Raw genomic sequence first — 16,922 nt, forward strand, 5'->3', positions numbered from 1 at the left:
TACATATCAAAGACATACTTTTTAGCTGTAATTAGCTATTCGTGTCAGGAGCTATAATTTTTAAAGTATAACATACATGCCCACAACGGCACAATCATTAGTGTACCACTCAGTGAACTGTCACAAAGTCAACCCATACACGTAAGCACCACTGAGAAGAAACAGAACCTTACCTTCATCCTAGAAGCTCCCATCCCAGAAACCCCTTCCCAGTCTTATCCTCATCTTCAGCCTCCTACCCCCATCCCCACTTCCTCCTGCCCCTGCCCCCATGCCACAGCAAAGGCAGGCATTTTACCGATCATTCATTAGTATTTGCTGGGTTTTGAGCCTTATATAAATAGTATCATGCAGTACATATGAGAGTTTTAGTTGCTCCACATCTTTGTCAATGTTTGATGTGAGTCTTTTTCCTTTTAGGCATTCTTATGAGTGTATAAGCGTGCTTCATTGTAGTCTTAATTTGCATTTCTCTGATGACTGAGGAGGTTAAGCACTTTTCATTTGTTTATTGGCTACTTGGATAGCCTTTTTTATGAAGTACCGATAAGTTTTTTCTTCATTTTTAAACTGGCTTATCTGGTTTTTGCTTGTTCATTTGTAAAGCTCTTGTGTATTCTGTAATGAGTAGTTTGTCAGATACACACACACACACACACACACACACACTCAAATCTCTTTTCCCACTCTATTCTTGCCTTTTCAGTCTCTTAAGTGTCTAAGAGAAGTTCATAATTTTAATATAGTTCAATTTATCAATCATTTTCTTTGTTGTTAGTGCTTTTTTTGTCCTGTTTAAGAAATATTTGCGTCACCCAAAGTCATAGAGTTATTCTCCTATTTTTTTTTTTTGAGGAAGATTAGCCCTGAGCTAACTACTGCCAATCCTCCTCTTTTTTTTTCTGAGGAAGACTAGCCCTGAGCTAACATCCATGCCCATCTTCCTCTACTTTATACATGGGACGCCTACCACAGCATGGCGTTTGCCAAGCGGTGCCATGTCTGTACCCGGGATCCGAGCCAGCGAACCCCAGGCCATCGAGAAGCAGAACGTGCCAACTTAACCGCTGCACCACTGGGCCGGCCCTCTCCTATTTTATCTTCTAGAAATTTATTGGTTTTTCATTTCACATTAAGATCATCAGTTAGAATTGATGTTTATATATGGTATGAGGTAGGGTAAGATTGAGATTTGTCAAGGTGGCAAAGATAAAACATAAATGACAAGAAATAAACTCAGATTGTAAGTCCAAAGAAAAAAGTACAGAAGGGTAGCCTGCTTTTTTAATTTTTAAAAAATTAATAGACAATTTTCTTTAGAATAGTTTTAGGTTTACAGAAAAATTGAGCAGAAAGTGTTCAGTTCCCAAATTTCCCCTCCTCCCATAATTTCCCTTGTTATTTACATCTTGTATTAATGTGATACCTTTGTTATAACTGATGAACCAATATTTATACATTAGTAACTGAAGTCCATAGTTTACATTAGGATTCACTCTTTGTATTATACAGTTCTATGGGTTTTGACAAATGTATTACATAACCTTAGTTTTAAATCCTTTCTCACCTTTTCAGTGAAATAGCAACAGATGTGACCGTGTTTCAATATATCCTTTTATTAGCAGAGCTGAAAATAGCAGTAAAATGAGAAGATATAATGTTAAATATTAAATCCTTAAGTGAGGCACTTTTGACAACGTATTCAAAATATTTGGTGAGGAAGATAAAATGTGTTGATCTGGGATACAAAATAGGTGAGTGCTTTAGGTCATGAATTTATATCTCTGACACTGAGGAATGTACCCTTCTCACAGAGGCTATGCAGTTGGCTGTTGTATGCATGGCAAAATACTACTGGCACTGCTCTCACAGTACTTTCCAAAGAACAATCCGTAGAATAAAAGTCAAATGAAATCTGTCCAGAGCTATTTGTAATTTTGTTGCTAAAAGCACGAAGAAAACCCAATAGGCATTAATCTGCTAAAGCGACGTGGAAAGTACCATGCCATGTCAAACACCAGTTCATCTGTGCTAGTGTTTTTACTTCTTAACAGAGACTGTCAGTAAAAGCTACTATTTAAACCGCTTTTAACCCAAATTCATAAAATCCCATGATTATTTTAGATCACCAGCCAGATTCTCTATGAGCCAAAACTATTCTTAGTGCTTTAACTGATTCAGCAATTCACTATTTTGGTAGCTTGCTGAGAATCTTTCGGTAATTTTTTTGTGTCTATCTAAATTTTGTCACACATTTAAATGTAAGAATATCTACATTCTGTTTCCAATCTATTTATTCAATCACATTTTTCACTCCTCACTTATACCAGCACTCAAAGCCTTTCTTTTTCATTCCTCAGGGAAACTCACTCACTTCAAGGGGGCTAACAGGAGTCCTCTAGAGCAGTGACAATAGTAGGGCTAGGAGGAACCACATTGGACTATTTGTCCTCTTTTTTTTTTAAAGATTGGCACCTGAGCTAACAACTGTTGCCAATCTTCTTTTTTTCCTTCTTCTTCTTCTCCTCCGCAAAACCCCCCAGTACATAGTTGTATATTCTAGTTGTGAGTGACTCTGGCTGTGCTATGTGGGACACCACCTCAGCGTGGCCTGCTGAGCGATGCCGTGTCCGCGCCCAGGATCCCAACCAGCGAAACCCTGGGCTGCCAAAGTGGAGCTCAGGAACTTAACCACTCGGCCACCGGGTGGCCCCTAGACTATTGTAAAAGGGCCCCATGAACTCATGGTGATTCTCATACTCGGGTGAAATCAGTGCCTGACACCAACCCATGCTGTAACTTGATCAAGCTGTTTATCATTCAGTTGGCATTGCTTGAAGTTTCCCTTCTCTGTCCTGTTGCTTATACTATACTTATGATCTATTGAAATTATATGTGGTCTTCAAGGCCTCACTCACAGTCTACTCCTCCATGAAGCATTTCCTGTCTCTTGCAGCAAGAAATGATCTTTGCCTCCTCTAAACACCTCCCATTGACTCTCTTCATAGGCTGCCCTGCATAGTTATTTGGGAACTTATCTTCTCTCTCCTACCAAACTGTAGGCTCCCTAAGGAAAGAGTCTGAAAATCACATTTATCCTTGCATGTCCTATAGCACCTTGCCTAATTTCTTGCATATCTAGGTGTTCAGTAAATATCTGCTGAGTGCATTTTACCTTATATTATGCGTGGATCTCTTTCAAACCCAGCTGAGCTGTCTGTGAGCAAGTAAATATGAAATTATCTGGTAGTCATAATAGGGCATAAGTTAAATATTTGCACTGATATGGAGAAAAAAAACCTTTGCACTGAGATAAGTCAGAGAACAATAAATATCAAAGTTAGACTATGACTATCTATATCACTCTAATTTCTTCATTAATTTTCACCATTTAATTTAGAACTTTGGAAATAATCTATAGACGGGCCAGAGACTCAAATTGTTGGAAAGATTAAAATAATGACTTGGAGAGAACAATTTTGAAGAATGAGACTAAATTAAATAGATATGCGATAATAACTAGAGAAAATAATAACAGCTAACATTTAGAGAACTTATTATAGGCCATAGATTAGACTAACACTTCATTTGTATTTCACCTTAAAACAACTCTTTGAGATAGAATTGTTTGAGATAGTATTATTGTCTCCCTCATTTACAAATGAGAAAATAGGCATGGAGAGGATAAGTGGCAAGTTCTACTTACCTTACTACCTGCCAATAAGTAGTAAAGCCTGGATTCAAACCTAGTTTGACTCCTCTTAACCGTAATTCTGCATTGACAGTAATTTAGGATGTTCATTCATCTATCCATCCCATCCGTGCATCCATGCATCCATTCAATACACATTAAGGAGTACTATGTGCTGGAGACTCTGCTGAGTACTAGGAATAAAGAATAAAACACACATTCTTGACCCTTAAGAAACTTAAAGTCCATTGGAAAGGCCAGCAAAAGTTTCCAGGGAAACCTTTACTAAAGAGTTAACTCTTGAAGAAAGAGCTAGACAAAGAAGGAAGAGAAGTATATTGAAGTCAGAAGAAATCATGTATGCAAATAGCAGAGGATAAATAGAGTGTTGCATGTTTGGGCTGCCGCTAGACTGTAGAGTGAGGGTTGGTTGAAACAGGTAGACAGAGGCTGGATTATGAGGGTCAGCTAACTTGCATTTCTATTAAAGGAACTACACTAGAAATATTTGCTTGTATTCCTATTAGTAGTATTTTATTGACCAAATCCATAGTATTTGATTGCCTAGCTGTAATAAGGGCAGGGAGTTGAATTTGGAAAAAGTTAAAAGAATGCTAAGTGAAAATAGTCATAATTCCTATAGACTTACTTTTGTTCCAAGTCTCCTTCTAAAAAAATAATGAAACAAAAGAAAGCTTTAAATAAAATCTCGTACAAATATTGTATTTTCAATAATTCATTAAATTTCTAAGAAATTGCTGGTACTAATGAAAAATTTACATGTGGTTGTTTTGGCCATAATTTCATCTGTATAAAATAAAACATTTAGTTACTTGAAAAAACTCAATAGTTTTGTAGTTTGCTTTTAGATCTAGAGGATGGCCCCAAACAAGCTATGGTTAGTGAACGGACAGAAGCCTTTACTACTGCTCGAACTTTATTGGCCTCTGGATCTGATGCTATTGAAAGGATTATGTCTTCATACAAAGAGGTACTTGCATTTCTCATCATCAATTTGATTAAAATAAGATATATGAAAATCAAGCAAAATGTAAATTACAAGATATACTTAGTATTTTGGAAACATTTTTCTCTACCAAACATTGCTAAGAGTAAGGCAGCCCTCCCAAGTATATTGCTGCTAATACCCTTTAATTTTTACACTTTCAATTATAACTCCTCTTTTTCTGTCTATAGTATGATGTATTTGTTTTTAATTAAAAAAAAAAAACACACCCCTAGGTGTGGATTCTGGAGCCAGAGTGCCTAAATTTAAATTCTTGCTCCAGTATTTACAAATTATATGAACTTACTCAAATTCCTTAACCTGTCTGTGTCTGTTTCATCATCTGTGAAATAAGGATAATGATAGCATTGACTTTGTAGGGTTGTTGTGAGTTAATACATGTAGAATGTTTAAAACAATACATATTAAGCAGTCACTAAATGTTAGCCAATAATATTACTTATATACCTTGCAAACTTTTACTCATCCTTCCTGACAAGTCAAGCCTCACCAACCACCTCTAAAACCCTCTTGTGATTCCACCTTCTTTCCGCCTTCGTTGCAGAGTCTGGCTCTACCTTCTCTGTGTTCACAGTACACCTGGTGCTTTACCACACTGTAATTGACTATCCCCTGCACCAGGCCCTGAGTGGAAAGCAGGAACTGTCTTACTCAGCTTTACATTCTTAATATCCATTTTAATGCTTGGAATGTTGTACGTGGTCAATAAATACTTGCTGAAAGAATGGTAATGACCTGCAAATATCACAGTGTTAAGACTGGAAATCATTTTATTCAGTTCAGATGTTACATAATATTCCCATGGACAGACATTCTCACTATTAATTACTCTTGTGGCTTTTGTATCAATATAAATTGCCAGAGCATCTTTATAAATTTAGCTGCCTATTAAATAAGCCTCGAATAAGCCATATAAAAGAGTTACAAAGTTTGTGATTTACCCACAAAACTTTTCAGTCTCATTCAACAACTGATTTCTTGAATTGGGTTAAAAAAATAAAAGTAAAACCAGTTGTTTAGGGCCACGTACCAAACCAACTCAATTTTAAAAAATTTTTCAAATAGTAATTTTGATAATCTGAAGACACAGTTTTGAGGATAGGTTTTTTGATTAATAAATTGCTTATTAAAATTAAATGACAAATCAAAATTTTGGCCATCTCACATTAAAATACTTTGGTATCTAAGTCACAGAAAGAATATCAATTAGTTTTTCTACATTGTCTCCGACACAAAAACTGATTGCATTTTGCTTTATTTTGGCTGACTGTGCTTTGAATCACAGAATGTTCACTTCTAAAGAATCTTATTGCTGCTATGACAGCACATGAAAGCATCATGCATTCTCTGCTAGCTCCAGAGGGAGCAAGGGTCCTTTTTAGAGTTAGAGTTCAAGGGCAAACCCCCTGTCTTATATCCCAAAGTAATTTGTCCACAGTCACATTCTCAGGTTTTTTCAGACACTCTTGGCCCGCTCCACCCTGACTCCTGGTCTACTAACTCCTTGCCTCCTGCTTTTCTTTAATTGACCTCTACATTTGGTTTTGGACTTTTTATTTTTTTATGCAAATATATTTAGCCAGGTTTCTTTTGAATCCATATTTTGTTAATCCTTAGCTCTGTTTTCCTCTGCTTGAGAACTCAGGAGATTTTTGTGGATAACATTTGAGAAATTACCCTTTAAATAGCTATAACATTAACATATAGAAATGCGATACTAATCCAGCTACAGACCTCTCACACAGTAGAAACACGGTAGAAAGCTTTTGACAGTAATATGCACTCTTTTACTGCTTGTTTTGCACACACAAAAATCTTACACAAATGTCAGCATTGTTGTATTATTCCACAATTTATTGTTTAAGAGACATTTACTAGTGACCTGCCTCGCTTACTGGTTCCAGTTTCCTAGTAAACATTTCTGTAAGGGAATGGTTTTTGTGCTTTCCTTTTCACTGAGAAAGATGGTCTTGACAGGAGATGAGTCACCTTTCACAGTACCCTGACAACAAGGTGTTCTTTTAATAGAAAAACAGCAGGAGATTCAGCCTAAATTGGATCACTGGCAGGATAGGAGCAAGGTACCACTCTATTGAGCCTTATGGACTAAAGCAGAGATTTATCTCATCTTATCTTTAATCTCACCTAGAAAACAGTCATATTTAATGTTTTTCTTTGGGCATATAAATCATGTTTGGCTTGAAAAGAAGCTGAATTGTGGAATTTGGACTGAAAAGGAGTTGAAGATTTACATTGAGCTCACTCCCAATTTTGGTATCCTCTAGCAGGGATATTTTCTCTGCCAAGCTTAGGAATTTTGACAATCAATTTGACTCAGAAGCATTCATTTCTAATAAGAAAAATATGTATTTTTCTTCTATTTAAAACCTATTTTAAATTGAAAAAAGATATCAAAATAAAGGATCATAATTTCATTGAATGAACTTAAGCTTTTCACAAAATTTCTAATTTTCTGGAAATGAAATCTGTCATTTGAACGAGTCAAATCAGAAATTTGACTAAAGATTTATTTATTTATGAAGATTTTATTTTTTCCTTTTTCTGCCCAAAGCCCCCCGTACATAGTTGTGTATTTTCAGTTGTGGGTCCTTCTAGTTGTGCTATGTGGAACGCTGCCTCAGCATGGCTTCATGAGCAGTGCCGTGTCTGTGCCCAGGATTCCAACTGGTGAACCCTAGGCCGCTGAAGCAGAGCGTACAAACTTAACCACTCGGCCCCGGGGCTGGCCCCAAAAGATTTGTTTTTTTTAAGATCGGTACCTGAGCCAACATCTGCTGCCAATCTTTTTTTTCCCTTCTCTCCAAAGCCCCCCAGTACACAGTGTATATTCTAGTTGTAGGTCCTTCTGGTTCTGCTATGTGCGATGCTACCTCAGCACGACTTGATGAGCGGTGCTAGGTCTGCACCCAGGATCCAAACCGGCAAAACCCTGGGCCGCTGAAGTGGAGCGTGAAAACTTAACCACTTGGCCGTGGGGCCAGCGCCTTGACCAAAGATTTTTAAGTCTCACTAATATTCTGAAATCTTTACATTTTGTTTTTAACCGTGACTTGAATGAATAATTTTTTATGTGTTTTATAATCCCAATCAAACTTACATTGACACGTTGCTATGTTGCTCTCTTGAGAAACTTTTTACCGTTACTTGTTTTAGTTATCAGATATGTTATTTATTTTTCATGTATAATAAAATAGGATCTTTAATATTAAATCAAAAAGCTTATATGATTGCATATTTTTTTAAGTCTGTCTTGAGTATATTAACTCTATTTTATTTCTCTGTGTTGGTTTTAGATCACTGAATTAGCAGGCTATACTGCTCGAGTGTACAATATGTTTTGGGTCTTTGATGAAGTGAAAAGAGGCATTTATAAGAGAACTGCTGGCATGCAAGAGTCTGAAAACCATAGCAAGAATGGAGCTAACATAGAATTATCCCTCAGTGATACGTTGGAAATCAAAGGTATTAGACTCAAATTTTTTTGTATTTTTCCTGTATTTAAGTGTTTATCAACAGAACTAAAGTTTTTTAGAAGCTAGTCTTTAACAGATAAAAGAAACCAACATTTATTTATTTAAATAGTTATTCCTAAACTTAGTATTGCAGTGTGAGGAGTGGTGACTAACATTACCATTAAAAAAAAATTGTTACCTTTATTTAGAACAAAATTTCTAGAATTATTTTTGGAAACTGCACATATGGCAGAATGAATTGTTTGCTTTTAAAAATCAAATAACAGAATTAGAACTAATGTCATATTATTCTTCATCATCCTATGTTTTTAAACTTATTTGGTTATCATATTTTTAAAAATTATATATAAATGTCTTAATTCCCTTTCTGGGGCACCGTGTTTTTTCTGTAAGAAAGGTTAATTTAGAGAAACAAGTAGTTGTAAAGAGTATGGCTGGGTTATATCAGATAGAGTTTAGCTTTGCTCTCATTATGATGTTGACATTAGGTTATTGGTAAGTAATGTTTCTGAGAAAGATTTTCCAAGTAGATGTGTCAAAACGTCCAAATTTACGTTAAACTTTTCTTTAGATATAGATATCTATATTTCACTTGGTTTTCTGATTTGTTACTGTGAATTATCTTTATAACGAATTTATCTATGTTGCATTATACTTTAAGTTATTTACGTAGTTAAGAATAACGTGTGATAGCTTTTGTAACTTAAGTCGTTCCTTAACTTATAGGAGAAGTTATTGATGTGGATCATGGAATTATTTGCGAAAATGTTCCCATACATACACCAACGGGAGAAGTGGTGGCTTCCAGGCTAAACTTCAAAGTAAGATGATATTCAAAAATCTTCTGATTGTTGCCATCACACTAATAAAAAACAACACAGAATTCATGTACATTTGTTAAATACATGGAGGAGCATATGGAAAGGAGGGGAAATCAAGGAAGGTATGCACAGTGGCTGAATTACAAAAGCAGTTAATTCCTCAGAAAGCAGAAAGAAAGAGAAATTTGATGTCTACTGCTTTATTGCCAGGTTGAAAATTAAAATTACAGTTCACTGAGAGCCTATACAAGGTTCCCAAACGGTTTTTCACACTGGGTTTTCCCTCACCTGAGAAAACAGGCCAAGAGATTGTGAGGATCCATAGTTAGCGTTTTAATCCATTTGGCAGGACTCAGTGTTTTTCACGTTCTGTGATACTGGGATCTGCGTCTTCACTGTCATGTGTTAAACCTTTAAGTCTTGTCCAAAAGTCATGTCATTACCTAGAGAATCCTTCTGTGAATTCCAGGCAGGTTGCCATCTTTCTGCTTCCGCCTCGTCACCTTTACAATGGGGAGAATAACGGTAACCTACCTTTTGGATGTGAGGATCAAACGAGACAGTTGGTGCAAAGCAGTCGGCGCAGGATCTGGCACAAAGTGAAGCCTTCAATAAATTATGATTACAGTAATTTTGACTTCCCTCCAGTCGGAATATCGTTGAGTTGAAGTTCGTGGCTATGTCACAGCTGTGTCTCAGGCTGGTGTCTGCCGCCCTGAGCCAAGCCGTAAAAATCCCTAGAATAACTTTGCAAAAGCCTGTTAGCCTCTTGAGGCTCCTACACTTCTTTATTTTATTTTGCTTTATTTTATTTTATTTTACTTTATTGCAGTGACAGTGGATTCTAACATCACGTAGCTTTCCAGAGGTACGTTGTAATACATTTCGAATTCTGTGTAGATTACGTCGTGTTCACCGCCCAAAAACTAATTATAGTCCGTCACCTCACATGTGAGCCTCATCGCCCCTTTGGCTCTCTCCCCTCCCCCCCTCCCCCTACGGTAACCACCAATCCAATCTCCGTTGCTCTGTGCGTGTTCGTCATTGTTTTTATCATGTACTCATGAGTGAGATCACACGGTGTTTGACTTTCTCCCTCTGATTTATTTCACTTCGCATAATACCCTCAAGGTCCATCCACGTTGTCACAAATGGCCGGAGCTCATCGTTTCTTAGGGCCGAGTAGCATTCCATTGTGTATACACACCACATCTTCTCTGTCCATACTTCCCTTGATGGGCACCTAGGTTGCTTCCAAGTTTTGGCTGTTGTGAATAATGCTGCAGTGAACCTAGGGGTGCATGTGTCTTTCTGCATTGGTGTTTTCCAGTTCTTTGGATAAATACCCAGCAGTGGGCTAGCTGGATCATACATATGGTAGATGTATTCTTAGTTTTCTGAGGATACTCCATACGGCTTTCCATGGTGGCTGCACCAGTCTGCACTCCCACCAGCAGTGTAGGAGAGTTCCCTTCTCTCCACATCCTCTCCGACACTTGTCTCCTGTCTTGTTAATTAGAGCCATTCTGACCAGAGGAAGGTGACCTCTCCTTGTAGTTTTGATTTGCCTTCCTCTGATCGCTAATGATGTTGAGCCCCTTTCCATATGCCTGTTGGCCACCCGTATACCTTCTTTGGAGAAGTCACTGCTCAGATCTTTTGCCCGTCTTTTTAATCGGGTTGTTGATTTTTTGTTGTTGTTGAGCTGTCGGAGTTCTTTCTGTGTTTTGGATATAAACCCCTTATCCGATATATGGTTTGCAAGTATCTTCTCCCAGTTGTTAGGTTGTGTTTTGGTTTTGTGGATGGTTTCCTTTGCCGTGCAGAAGATTTTTTTTCACTTTGATGTAGTCCCGTTTGTTCATTTTGTACTTTGTTTCCATTGCCCAGTCAGACATGGTACTTGAAAGTAGGCTGCTAAGACTGCTGTCAAAGGGCATACTGCCTATGTTTTCTTCTAGACGTTGCATGGTTTCGGGTGTGGCATTGCAGTCAGACCCGAGGAGGCTGCAGTTCCCCGAGAGCGAGCGTGTGGGCGGGGCCCCAGGAGTTCTCCCAGGAGGGTGTCCCTGTCCCTGTCCGCAGTCCACCGCCGGAGGGGGGGGGGGTGGGGCGGGGCAGCGGCCAGGGAGCCTCTGGGCGGCGGCGCGCGCGCGCGCGGGGAGCGCGCACGGCTGCTGGGCCGCCGTCCGGGGAGGCGTCGGCCAGCCGCGCCTGCCTGCCCAGAGCCGAGCCCGGCGGAGTCCGGCCGCGCTCTGCTGCTCTCTCCTGGGCCGGGCTCGCCCGTTCCCCCGGCGTCCCTGGACGCCGCTCCGTGTCCCCGCTGGGCACAGCAGCCCGGGCCCTCCACAGCCACGGCCGCTAGCCTGAGGAGGCCCTCCTTCAGCTCCCGCTCTTCCTGCTCGCCGGACACGGACGACCAGGGCGCCTGCGAAGAGGATTCCATCTGGGAGAGGTACCTGGGGGCGTGGGCCTGGGGGCTGGTGGGAGGCGAGCGTGTCCCTGAGGAATAGGCTTGTGCGCCGAGAGGTGCCCGTCAGGCCGCGGGACAGCTGCGCGGCGCGGGCAGCGAGGGGGTCTCTTCGTGCGCTTCACGCGTTCGTGGAACGGGCGGTGTGTGCCGGGCACCTGCCCAGGGGCCAGCCTGGGGATGCGGTGCCCGGGAGTCGGGCGCTGAAGCGGCGCCCGTGGTCTTGGCTTCTTGGAAGGCCAGACGCGACGTCGGTAACGACACTGGTCTCGATGCGTTCTGAGGGGTGCAGGTCTCCCTCTTTTCGAGGCTACGTTCCGTTGGGGTTTTCACGAAGCCTGTCGTGGCCCTGAAGCTCAGGCCGGTTCAGGGGAAGTGGCCTGTGGAGGGCCGCATAATATTCGTGTGCAGAGCCAGTGCTTTCCAAAGGCCTTGACTGGGCAGAAGTCTACCTGTTAGGGGTGCAGTGGGGGCTGTCCGGGGAGCATTGTGAGCACAGGTGTGTGTCCCACACTTGAAAGTCTGGCAAAGAAAGCGTGAGGCTGGAGGGTGCTCCGTTCGTTCCCTCCTTCCACAGAAAGTCTGGAGAGTTGACTTTGGGACTTCCTTTCCTCGGGTCGGTGCGTGTTCAGTGGTCTGGACACTTGGTGGGCAAGACTGACAGGGTGTTTGACGTACTGGACCTCGCAGCCTAGTTGGAAAGGACAGATAGGCAGCAACTAATTACCTAGGAGATACGTAAAAGCAATTCTGTGTTGAGTGCTGAGAAATACGGCATTTACTGTTAGACTTTGTGACTTAGGCAGTGATGTTTAAGCTGAGAGCAGATGCCTAAAAGCAAAGGAGGACTTGTGCGGGAGAGCGTTGGGACAGGGCAAGGGAGGAGGATGGCCTGTCAGAGGAGCTGAAAGCATGCCCTGGAGACTGGGGCCGCGTAGCGACTGTAGGGTGGGGAAAACCAAACTTTTCGATTAAGGCTGGCGCTTTCTATAGGTTTTCGGAGACTAAGCGTGGTGATTCAGCACGTGGACTCTGGAGCCAGACTCTGTCACATGGGTCCTAGCTCTGCCACCTACGGGCTGTGTGAACTTGGGCAAGTTACTGTACCATTCTGTGTGTCAGTTTCCTGATCTGTAAAACGGGGATGATTATAACACACACTCCATAGGTGAGTGTAAAGGTTAGAGGCTATTTCATGTCCGTAAAGTACTTAGAGCAGTGTCTGGCCTTCAGTAGGCGTTAGTAGTGGTTGATTAAATAAATGGATAAATGCATACATAAGTATTCAAGGCTTGGAGGCTGTCCCTCGTGCAACGTGTGAACTGGAATGGATTACACCCGGCTTTGTTTCCTTTCCAGCTTGCAGTTGCTACTGACCGCATCTGTGGCACTGTGGAATTAGAAATAATCTCCCTCGACTTGGCTGCTCTTGGTAACAGAATCTAATGCTGTCCAGATTATCCCAGGGAAATAAAAGCCTTGTCAGTAGCCTAGTAGGGTCAGGCTTATTTAATAGGTATCGCTTATATTGGTTTGGCTGGTATTTGTTGGTAACTTTTTCTTGGCAAAGCTGCTCGGTTAAAAAAAGTAGATTAGCTGTAAAATAGTTCAGACCCAGAGAAAAGTAGAGAGTCGTGTAAGCAGAGCACGCCTTTCCTTGACTCTCTGTCGAGAGCTTTTGTGACTCCAGCCGCTCTCTGCCTCAGACGCGGGGCCCTCTGCGTGTGCAGTCATCTAAACCGTGCAGGGTCCGGAACCGTGGAGAATCTAAGGCAGTGCAGTCATGCTTTGCTTAACAGTGGGGCTAGGTTCTGAGGAGTGCGTCACGGTCAGGCAATCTCGTGAGCGTGCAAGCACCACGGAGTTCATAAACCTAGATGGCAGAGCCTCCTATACACCTTGGCTCTATGGGACTAATCTTTTGGGACCCCCGTTGTTGACTGAAACGTCCTGATGTAGCGCCTGACGGTACTTCCCAACTCCAAGGGCACGGGAGTGTAGCCTGTGGGGCTCTGTCAAAGAACGGAGACGCTCGAGGCCTACTCTGGACCCACTGACTCAGAATCTACTGGGATAGTTCCCGGCTTTAAAGACCAGCCATAGTCCTCATCTGCAGACATCTCCTCAACGGTTTTCCACACCGGGTTTTCCCTCACCTGAGAAAACAGGCCAAGAGATTGTGAGGATCCATAGTTAGTGTTTTAATCCATTTGGCAGGACTCAGTGTTTTTCACGTTCTGTGATACTGGGATCTGCGTCTTCACTGTCATGTGTTAAACCTTTAAGTCTTGTCCAAAAGTCATGTCATTACCTAGAGAATCCTTCTGTGAATTCCAGGCAGGTTGCCATCTTTCTGCTTCCGCCTCCTCTCCTCACCTTTACAATGGGGAGAATAACGGTAACCTACCTTTTGGATGTGAGGATTAAACGAGACAGTTGGTGCAAAGCAGTCGGCGCAGGATCTGGCACAAAGCGAAGCCTTCAATAAATTATGATTACAGTAGTTTTGACTTCCCTCCAGTCGGAATATAGTCGAGTTGAAGTTCGTGGCTATGTCACAGCTGTGTCTCAGGCTGGTGTCTGCCGCCCTGAGCCAAGCCGTAAAAATCCCTAGAATAACTTTGCAAAAGCCTGTTAGCCTCTTGAGGCTCCTACACTTCTTTATTTTATTTTGTTTTATTTTATTTTATTTTACTTTATTGCAGTGACAGTGGATTCTAACATCACGTAGCTTTCCAGAGGTACGTTGTAATACATTTCGAATTCTGTGTAGATTACGTCGTGTTCACCGCCCAAAAACTAATTATAGTCCGTCGCCTCACATGTGAGCCTCATCGCCCCTTCGGCTCTCTCCCCTCCCCCCCCTCCCCCTACGGTAACCACCAATCCAATCTCCGTTGCTCTGTGCGTGTTCGTCATTGTTTTTATCATGTACTCATGAGTGAGATCACACGGTGTTTGACTTTCTCCCTCTGATTTATTTCACTTCGCATAATACCCTCAAGGTCCATCCACGTTGTCACAAATGGCCGGAGCTCATCGTTTCTTAGGGCCGAGTAGCATTCCATTGTGTATACACACCACATCTTCTCTGTCCATACTTCCCTTGATGGGCACCTAGGTTGCTTCCAAGTTTTGGCTGTTGTGAATAATGCTGCAGTGAACCTAGGGGTGCATGTGTCTTTCTGCATTGGTGTTTTCCAGTTCTTTGGATAAATACCCAGCAGTGGGCTAGCTGGATCATACATATGGTAGATGTATTCTTAGTTTTCTGAGGATACTCCATACGGCTTTCCATGGTGGCTGCACCAGTCTGCACTCCCACCAGCAGTGTAGGAGAGTTCCCTTCTCTCCACATCCTCTCCGACACTTGTCTCCTGTCTTGTTAATTAGAGCCATTCTGACCAGAGGAAGGTGACCTCTCCTTGTAGTTTTGATTTGCCTTCCTCTGATCGCTAATGATGTTGAGCCCCTTTCCATATGCCTGTTGGCCACCCGTATACCTTCTTTGGAGAAGTCACTGCTCAGATCTTTTGCCCGTCTTTTTAATCGGGTTGTTGATTTTTTGTTGTTGTTGAGCTGTCGGAGTTCTTTCTGTGTTTTGGATATAAACCCCTTATCCGATATATGGTTTGCAAGTATCTTCTCCCAGTTGTTAGGTTGTGTTTTGGTTTTGTGGATGGTTTCCTTTGCCGTGCAGAAGATTTTTTTTCACTTTGATGTAGTCCCGTTTGTTCATTTTGTACTTTGTTTCCATTGCCCAGTCAGACATGGTACTTGAAAGTAGGCTGCTAAGACTGCTGTCAAAGGGCATACTGCCTATGTTTTCTTCTAGACGTTGCATGGTTTCGGGTGTGGCATTGCAGTCAGACCCGAGGAGGCTGCAGTTCCCCGAGAGCGAGCGTGTGGGCGGGGCCCCAGGAGTTCTCCCAGGAGGGTGTCCCTGTCCCTGTCCGCAGTCCACCGCCGGAGGGGGGGGGGGGGTGGGGCGGGGCAGCGGCCAGGGAGCCTCTGGGCGGCGGCGCGCGCGCGCGCGCGGGGAGCGCGCACGGCTGCTGGGCCGCCGTCCGGGGAGGCGTCGGCCAGCCGCGCCTGCCTGCCCAGAGCCGAGCCCGGCGGAGTCCGGCCGCGCTCTGCTGCTCTCTCCTGGGCCGGGCTCGCCCGTTCCCCCGGCGTCCCTGGACGCCGCTCCGTGTCCCCGCTGGGCACAGCAGCCCGGGCCCTCCACAGCCACGGCCGCTAGCCTGAGGAGGCCCTCCTTCAGCTCCCGCTCTTCCTGCTCGCCGGACACGGACGACCAGGGCGCCTGCGAAGAGGATTCCATCTGGGAGAGGTACCTGGGGGCGTGGGCCTGGGGGCTGGTGGGAGGCGAGCGTGTCCCTGAGGAATAGGCTTGTGCGCCGAGAGGTGCCCGTCAGGCCGCGGGACAGCTGCGCGGCGCGGGCAGCGAGGGGGTCTCTTCGTGCGCTTCACGCGTTCGTGGAACGGGCGGTGTGTGCCGGGCACCTGCCCAGGGGCCAGCCTGGGGATGCGGTGCCCGGGAGTCGGGCGCTGAAGCGGCGCCCGTGGTCTTGGCTTCTTGGAAGGCCAGACGCGACGTCGGTAACGACACTGGTCTCGATGCGTTCTGAGGGGTGCAGGTCTCCCTCTTTTCGAGGCTACGTTCCGTTGGGGTTTTCACGAAGCCTGTCGTGGCCCTGAAGCTCAGGCCGGTTCAGGGGAAGTGGCCTGTGGAGGGCCGCATAATATTCGTGTGCAGAGCCAGTGCTTTCCAAAGGCCTTGACTGGGCAGAAGTCTACCTGTTAGGGGTGCAGTGGGGGCTGTCCGGGGAGCATTGTGAGCACAGGTGTGTGTCCCACACTTGAAAGTCTGGCAAAGAAAGCGTGAGGCTGGAGGGTGCTCCGTTCGTTCCCTCCTTCCACAGAAAGTCTGGAGAGTTGACTTTGGGACTTCCTTTCCTCGGGTCGGTGCGTGTTCAGTGGTCTGGACACTTGGTGGGCAAGACTGACAGGGTGTTTGACGTACTGGACCTCGCAGCCTAGTTGGAAAGGACAGATAGGCAGCAACTAATTACCTAGGAGATACGTAAAAGCAATTCTGTGTTGAGTGCTGAGAAATACGGCATTTACTGTTAGACTTTGTGACTTAGGCAGTGATGTTTAAGCTGAGAGCAGATGCCTAAAAGCAAAGGAGGACTTGTGCGGGAGAGCGTTGGGACAGGGCAAGGGAGGAGGATGGCCTGTCAGAGGAGCTGAAAGCATGCCCTGGAGACTGGGGCCGCGTAGCGACTGTAGGGTGGGGAAAACCAAACTTTTCGATTAAGGCTGGCGCTTTCTATAGGTTTTCGGAGACTAAGCGTGGTGATTCAGCACGTGGACTCTGGAGCCAGACTCTGTCACATGGGTCCTAGCTCTGCCA

The 16,922-nt window shown here is 43.7% G+C and overlaps 1 protein-coding gene across 7 annotated transcripts in view; it reads left to right on the forward strand.

Annotated features, from left to right (window-relative positions):
* The window catches only part of LOC138919041 (ATP-binding cassette sub-family D member 2-like), a 173,057-nt gene that overhangs the window by 11,881 nt on the left and 144,254 nt on the right, over positions 1-16,922 (forward strand). For 4 of the 7 annotated variants that reach the window (XM_070242998.1, XM_070242999.1, XM_070243000.1 and 1 more), the window contains exons 5-7: positions 4,561-4,682; positions 8,033-8,201; positions 8,939-9,033. In XM_070242998.1, the coding sequence (XP_070099099.1) occupies positions 4,561-4,682; positions 8,033-8,201; positions 8,939-9,033 (386 nt within the window). Of the gene's footprint in view, positions 1-4,560; positions 4,683-8,032; positions 8,202-8,938; positions 9,034-9,502; positions 9,665-9,865; positions 9,989-16,922 lie in introns of those variants that run through there. The other 3 variants (XM_070243003.1, XM_070243001.1, XM_070243004.1) reach the window with 3 other exon arrangements.

The sequence above is a fragment of the Equus caballus genome, chromosome 19 (genome assembly GCF_041296265.1).
Source record: "Equus caballus isolate H_3958 breed thoroughbred chromosome 19, TB-T2T, whole genome shotgun sequence".
Taxonomy (NCBI): Eukaryota; Metazoa; Chordata; class Mammalia; order Perissodactyla; family Equidae; genus Equus; species Equus caballus.